Here is an 8,217-nt window from a genome sequence, read left to right on the forward strand (position 1 = left end):
GTATTGTCACATTTTAGGGGAATGCAGCCTAAGTCTTAACCATAATCTCGCAATTGTTGTTTAACCCACAACACTTGGACACAACAACTACCTATCGCTATGTATTCTACCTCAGCAGTACTTAGAGCAATACAGGCTTGTTTCTTGCATGACCATGAGACCAGTGCATTTCCTAATATATGACAAGTACCACTTGTACTTTTTCTCTCAGTTTTGCATTCAGAAAAATCTGAATCTGAATATCCAACCAAATCACATATACTTCCTTTTGGATACCATAATCCAACGTCAATTGTGCCTTTTAGATATTTAATGATTCTTTTGACAGCAACTAAATGTGATTCTTTTGGTTTTGATTGATACCATGTACACAAACAGACAGTAAACATTATATCAGGTCTAATGACAGTTAAATAGAGTATGGAGCCAATCATACCTCAATACTTTGATATGTCAATGCATTTTCCAGCTTCATCTATATCGATGTATATAATAGAACCCATAGGAGTGGCAATTGGCTTGCAGTCATCCATTTCAAATCTTTTCAGCAAGTCACAGTATTTGGATTGACTTACAAAAATAGCATCCTCTCTGAACTCGGCTCGAGTTTGATAGGGAAATCCTAATTTGGTTGATTTTGGGTTTATTATTTTTTGAAACTCATTCACGCTTTATGAAATCTATCCCGAACTCACTCCAAACCCTTAATTATATATTTTTAAATTTAGGATTATAAATAAGGTTATTATGTAACAATCTTTACATTTGTGTTGTGGACGGGGTTGGTTCGAAAAAACCCGATTGGATCAACGATGGGGTTCACATTTCAACTCTGAGGGATTCAGGTTTAAGTTTAGAATTTTGGGTTTGGGGTTAGATAAGGTAAAACCCGACCCCGACCCATATTGTTGTTATCCTTAATCGACTTCTTATCAAACCTCCACCCATATGTGATTTTGAGGATATGGCTTTAGTTTCTCTTCATATCAATTTAAGAGATTCGTCTAACTTTCAAAAGGCTATAAATAGATAGGAGAAGAAAAGATGGATGGGTGCCATGCTGGTGGAGATAGATTGTTTTGGACAAGAACAAGACTCATGAGCTCGCCTCATTGCCTAAGATAAACCTGTCATTGGGTACAAGTGGGTTAATAAGCAAAAACCAACATGTTAGAAAAATAAGAGGGACATTTAAGACTCTTTTTATTGCAAAAGAGTAATCACAATGGCCTGAGATTCACTATAATGATATTTTGTAACACATTGTTAGACAATTCTAATACGTTATTGTTAGCCTTGGTAGCCACTCAAGATATCCATTTAGCACAAATGGATAATTCTATTTTTCTCCATAATGATTTAGAGAATAAAATTTACATGTTACAGCTATATGGGTCTGGTGAAGCTAGACAAAGTCACTTGGTTTATTAGTTGAATAAATCTCTATATCATATAAGTGTCTTGATTCCTATATGCTTAAAATTGATTACAAATTTTGTGAGTATGATTGTTGCGTGTATATTTGAAGCATTATAATGACTCTTTTGTTTTTATGATAATTTATGTTGATGATGTGTTTATTGTTGCTAATCATTTGCGTGATGTTAAAGAGATAAAAAAATGTTTGAGAAGAATTTGACTTGATAGGTTTCAGGGCTTCTAAGGAGATTCTATAAATGTAAATTCACATGGACAAATGAGCTATAAATTTATGACTCTCGCATCAATGTTATGTTGAAAAGTTTCTAAAATATGATATGAGCAATGTTCAAGTGGTTGATACTCCATTGGCAAATCATGTCAAGCTTCCTCAAGTCAATATCGAAATACAAATGCAAAAAAAAGGAATACATATTACAGGTTCCTTATCCTAGTGCAACTAGTTTTTTGATGTATGCTATGAAAAAAATTAATAACTAGAAGATAGAAGGTCCACAATAAGTTTGTCTTTGTTATTGTAGGTAGGCCAATTATGTAGAGATTATCGATTCTGTTTATTATTGGTATGTCTACATATGAAGCATAATATATTATAGATGGTAAATCAGGTGTATTGTGACAGCCAAAGTGTTATTTACTTAGTAAAGAATAAGGTCTATCATGCTAGGACCATACATATTAATGTGAGATTTCATAAGATTGGAGAGTTTGTAGCTTCTAGGAAGATACTATAAAAGAAGATTCTCACTTTAGAAAATGCTACTAATATGTTAATCAATTTGATTATTAGGGATGGGAAAATGGGCTTGGCCCGATGGGCCAGCCCATTCGGATAGGTGTTTTTAGCGGGCCGGGCTAAGGGATTTAGCCTAAAATCCCGTATTCAACCCGTTTTGGAAGCCCGTTTTTCAGACAGGCCATGGAGGGCGGGGTCGGGCTGGCCCGGTGGGCCAACATTAAGATTAAAGTTCATTTGTATATCATGTTTCTCATTGCAATTAAGATTAAACTTTTACAATTTTAACTTATGTTTGGATGCTTAAGCATATAATTCTTCTTTCTCTTTGTAAAATGAACATTTAATATCTCATTATATAGTTATTCATTATCTTCACTCTTATCTAATTATTGTACTTGTTATGAGATAAAGGTGGAGTTTCACTGACAATTAGGGGTGTTTGAATCAAATTTAAATATTTAATTAATTGAAATGGAAAATTGGAAACTCAAATAGAACTACTGATTTTGATTCCTTTTGGAAAATTAATTGATTTCGATTGAGTTTCACCCCTATTGGTTATTATAGACAAGTTTAAGCATTGCCTAGGCTCGATTAACATTCATTGGTGATGTACTTCAGAGCAACCACAACCTAACTATAGAAGGAGGATATTGTTGTGTATTTCTCATAAAGTGGAATACTTTCAAGTCGTGTAAGGACACTATGTTGTATTCTCGAACTGTTGAGAGTCACAAAGTTACACTAGTAACCACAAACATGTTGTGATAGAATCCATGATCGTGTACGTGAGACATGATGTGACACATAATCATGTGTGCCACACGTTTGATGATAGGCAGCAAAACATAATCGGACCGTGTATGGGCTGACGACCATGAACTAACACTCATCTAATCATTTAATACTCTGAGAGACATTGGCACAATTATCAAATCTGGTTAACAAACTCTTGAGTGTTGTCTCTATATGTTATCTTTACTTTTTGAATTGCACATTCCCATCATAATTACTAAGGACACCTTGCCTTGATTAGTTGTCTTAATTAGGTTTATTCTACGTGTCAATCATGGGTATGACCCACTCAAATAGAAGATTGGGGCCCATTAATTGATAGTTCCTTACCCACTATATTCATGAAGTTTTTCATAGGTTCAAACACACCATTACTCACTTAGATTCATGAGAATTGACTATATGCGAATCTTGCCCACATATTTTTTAAATATCATTAACTAGTCACGAACAATATTATTTAAGGTAATAAAATATCAACTTTATCTCAAAAATAATAAATTAGTTTTCCAATCTATTATTTTGCCTAGTAGTTTTATTTGAGTTAGATTCTAGAGGTAGAAAAAAACGTATCAAACATATTTGTAAGGTTATTCTTATTGAATCTTATCTTTCTTATTCAAAACACAATACTCTTCTTTCTAGCTTCAACTTTTTATGTTTTATTTAATGGGAGACGATCCACAGTTTTTTAAATTTATTGTACATTTTAGCTATTAATTTTAGTGAAATATAACAGTTTGAATTAATGAGTAGATCTAAATCATTAGATTTTCTAAAATTGAAAACTAAGATATGAATTAAGTTTTTTGTTTTTTAGACTTACTCTTAACTTACGTGTTCCTCTCTTATTTAATTGTTTATTGTTTTGCCTTCACTTACAGTTTCTCATAGTAACAGACACAATGAAGAGGTTGATGATACGGTGAAAACCACAAAAAAAGTGCGATTAATCCAGCAACTGTTTTCAGAGCTTAGACAAATACATCAGAAAGCCATGTAACATAATACAATTTTAGCAGAGGCACATTTAAGACACGCATCTACCCTCTTTTGAAGCCTATCATATAATCTAAACTTTGCAACCGGACTAAAAAGGTTTTTTGTCGTAAAGAGTACAAAAAGAGTTGCGTTGGGTAAAAGAAATAATACAGTAATAATTTAAGTGGACCCTGCAAGTGTAATTGGATGTAATTCAATAATTAACAATTAAAGACCTCTCTTTTTATGATTATTAGTACCTCCATTCTTATTTTTATTTATATGTTTGAATAACTTTTCTTATATTTATTTATATTTTTTGTTTAAAAGTTTTAACAGTGTGATAATTGTTATGTTTATGTTAATTCTTATTTAATATTTTATTGATTCAGGTATGTAGTGGAAAAAATAATAAACACCGGAAAAGAAATGCAGGGAAAATATAAAAAATGGGATGTTATTTAAGATAATATTTCATTTTTTAAGAGAAATATTTTCTTGGCCTTTTGGCTAAGATTGAGTGTAGTATTTATTTTTATTAATTTAATATCTAATACGTAAGTCATTAACTCACCGGATATTAAATAATTTTTTTAAAGGGAGAGACCATCATATTAAATTGCTATTTGGTCTTTCATGTGTTGCCTTAGCAATGTATTAAAGTTTTGGCTTGGCGTACCCTCCAAAAAAAACCAACGGGCGTTGGTTTAAGTGGTACATACTTGATTCCCCTTTCGTCATTCTTTAACATATTATAAGCACTTTTTAAATTAGCAGTGCTGCTACTATTTTTTTTCATCTTCAATGCACTCCATGTTGAATGAATTTTGTGGTGTAGGACCCTGAATTTTAAGTGAGCTCTATTTAGTGTTTCCGTGAAATTTACTCAATGGGAGAATATTAAAAGTGAACATCCATAAAAGTGTGTTGCTAAGATTTTTCTATTTTTTAATGTCATATTCTTTTTAGATATTTTTTGTACTACCAATGATATTCTGTACTTTGAGTGTAATTTTTTTTAAGTATGTGGTGTACCTTTCCTTAAGTGTGGTTCTAAAAAATTGAACCATTAATCTTTTGATTATCTTTGGATCTTGTTGGATCTTACATCTCTAAACTAATACTTTATTATTTTCCTTGTTTAACTAAATGTGAAATAGTTGTTTGAATGTGTATAATCTTACTTAATTAAGAAACATTCTGGTAACGAATTATTGTTATGCTTAATTTTGGTGAAACCTGCACAATTTCACCACTATTTTTTTCTAGAGGCCCCCACTAATTTTCTTATTAATATGAAATTGTACTACCAAACTCTTCCAACTACACCCTTCTTTGTACAGTCTCTCTCACACTCTTTCACTTTCACCCTGCATTTATACACAGCAGTATCATTCTTCTTTCTACTCACCCTTCATCATGGCTCTGATATATATCTTTGCCATTTTATTCCTTATGGCTCCTTCAAGCAATGCCTCTTGGCCACCTTCACCAGGTTACTGGCCAAGTTCCAAATTCAGGTCTATGAACTTTTACAAAGGTTTTAGAAACCTTTGGGGTCCTCAGCACCAAAAACTAGACCAAAGTGCATTAACAATTTGGCTTGATAGAACCTCAGGTATGAGTCTCATTAGTCCAATTAACTTTAAATACCTTCTATATTTAATTATGTACTACATATAAAAAAAAGCTGCCCAATGAACAAAGATCTCACTTAATAGAGGTTTGAGAGGCTAATGATTTGTTTGCGAGTTGAGTTTTGGAGGGGAAGAAAGAAAAAAGGAAGCTTTCGGAACCATCTTATAAGTGTATTCCATAGTTCTCAAGCCTTTTTTTTCATTCTTTCCCCTCCAAAACTTCATTCGCAAGCGGACCAATGTATGCAGCCGTACCGGCAAGTGCACATGCTGTTTGAAGGATTTTTGAACTATATCAAAAAACGTAACATGTATAACTTTCTTAATTTTTGATTAATAGGTAGTGGCTTCAAGTCAGTTCGTCCATTTCGATCTGGTTACTTTGGTGCTTCTATTAAGCTCCATCCTGGTTATACTGCAGGAGTTATAACAGCTTTCTATGTAAGATATGGCCATATAATTTTACACTTTGACATTAGTTTTAAGCTTAAGTTTGGTGATTAATCTAATAATCAATTAATTGCCAACGATTTGTTTAATGACAGCTTTCTAACAATGAAGCACATCCAGGCTTCCATGATGAAGTGGACATTGAGTTTCTAGGGACAACATTTGGAAAACCTTATACTTTGCAAACAAATGTTTATATAAGAGGAAGTGGAGATGGGAAAATTATTGGCAGAGAGATGAAGTTCCACCTATGGTTTGATCCTACCAAAGATTTTCATCACTATGCTATACTCTGGAGTCCTAAGGAAATAATGTAAGTCATTATTTATCGAGAAAAAATGGGTTATTCCATAAAGTTTTTCAGACTGTTACCACATTATCATTATAAATGTCATTTAGGGTATCAATACATTTCTTAATTATTTTAACTATATCTATGTGCTTGAAATGCCTAGATTCTCTCACCAATTTCATAACACCTATGTTCACATCTCTCACATCAATGTAGATGTTATTGATTTAAATTTCAGTTACGCGATTATAGTCATTGCAGCTATTGCGAGATGAACTACTACCATTGCAATGTAAATTATTTTTTGATTAAAAAAATATTTTGAATTTGATGCTGTCTGATGTAGCTTGATGCAACCCAAATGTAATCCAATGTAGTTGCGTTACAGCCCAATGCAGCCATGTCATTGTGATTCAGTGTCACGTCACAATTACAATACGATGCGGTTGTAATAGTCACCGCAACAACGATATTACGGTCTCATCATATGATGCAATCACACTTTGAATCACTGGTAAATGGTATAATGTATGGGAGAAAATGAAACAGGATCTAATGTTGTTTGACAGTAAACAATCATATATGTATGAAATGATGCATGTGTATCTATCATTATTCATTTAAACTTAGTTTAAAAGAGTAGAGAAGACAGACTAGGAAATTTGATTTTTTGATGGAGCAAATATAGGACAAAGGATAAAAAGAAGCAACAGTATAAGTTATATGTGTCACTGAATTGTTGGGTTCTCATCTAACAAATTGGTATTCTAATCTTAATTTACTTTTACTGACATTGTCAATAAAAAATTGTCTCAGATTCCTTGTGGATGATGTGCCCATAAGGAGGTACCAAAGGAAGAGTGGTGCAACATTTCCACTAAGGCCAATGTGGCTTTATGGTTCAATATGGGATGCATCATCATGGGCAACTGAAGATGGAAAGTACAAAGCTGATTACAAATACCAACCTTTTGTTGCAAAATACACCAATTTCAAAGCAAGTGGTTGCTCAGCCTATGCTTCTCTTTGGTGCCATCCAGTGTCAGCATCTCCCTATAGGTCTGGTGGGTTGAGTAGACAACAATATAGGGCTATGAGATGGGTGCAAAGATATTACATGGTTTATAATTATTGCCAAGATAAAAAAAGAGACCATAGACTAACACCTGAGTGTTGGGGTTAAAACTTTAATAGTGAAAATCTTGGGTATGCTTTATGTCCAAGAATATTGTTATGATTTCTTATGCTTTTTATTTTTTGAATGAAGTTTATCTTCTTTTTTTATGGGGGTAACATGAGATGGGCCCCCTTGTTTGACAGAAACATTGATGCAATCATGCAATTGAGTGTACGGCCTTGAGAATCCAAGATGTAAGATTTAGTTTATTCAAAGAGCCCCATTCTGATGGAGTTTGCTTTTTTTGTTATATATCTTGTGGCTTCTCAAAATGCAAGCCATGGAGAGAAGGAGATATCCAGTTGACATTCTATCTAAAAAATATATTACTCTATGTATTATTCCTTATGATTGGTTAGCAAAATACTTAAATATATTTTTCAACCAATCATAAATAATGATACGTGAAGTGACACACCTTTATAGATCAATAGATAAGCTCCAGAATATATCCATATCCAATGAAAATGGAGTAATGCTAAGAAGTATCAAGTCTTCGTGAATGTGGCCAATAAATTTGTGTTAAGAAAAAGTAGGCTCAAATTTTTTTATTATATAATATTTGTATTAAAAAATAAATGTGGAATAATTGCATACTTGAAATTAATAACAGAATTCAGGCAATAAAGTCTATGTCTCCAAACCTTTATTGAAATAAATAAATAAATTTGTTTACAATCACTCAAAACCACTCACAACCCAATTA

At 32.7% G+C, this 8,217-nt stretch overlaps 1 protein-coding gene across 1 annotated transcript; it reads left to right on the top strand.

Moving 5' to 3' along the window:
- LOC109359279 (probable xyloglucan endotransglucosylase/hydrolase protein 32) lies at positions 5,279–7,748 on the top strand. The gene is made up of 4 exons (XM_019603888.1): positions 5,279–5,573; positions 5,933–6,033; positions 6,138–6,355; positions 7,151–7,748. Exons 1-4 carry the CDS (start codon positions 5,375–5,377, stop codon positions 7,515–7,517), a joined length of 885 nt encoding a protein of 294 aa, XP_019459433.1. The 5' UTR covers positions 5,279–5,374; the 3' UTR covers positions 7,518–7,748.

This window comes from Lupinus angustifolius, chromosome LG11 (assembly GCF_001865875.1).
Source record: "Lupinus angustifolius cultivar Tanjil chromosome LG11, LupAngTanjil_v1.0, whole genome shotgun sequence".
Taxonomy (NCBI): Eukaryota; Viridiplantae; Streptophyta; class Magnoliopsida; order Fabales; family Fabaceae; genus Lupinus; species Lupinus angustifolius.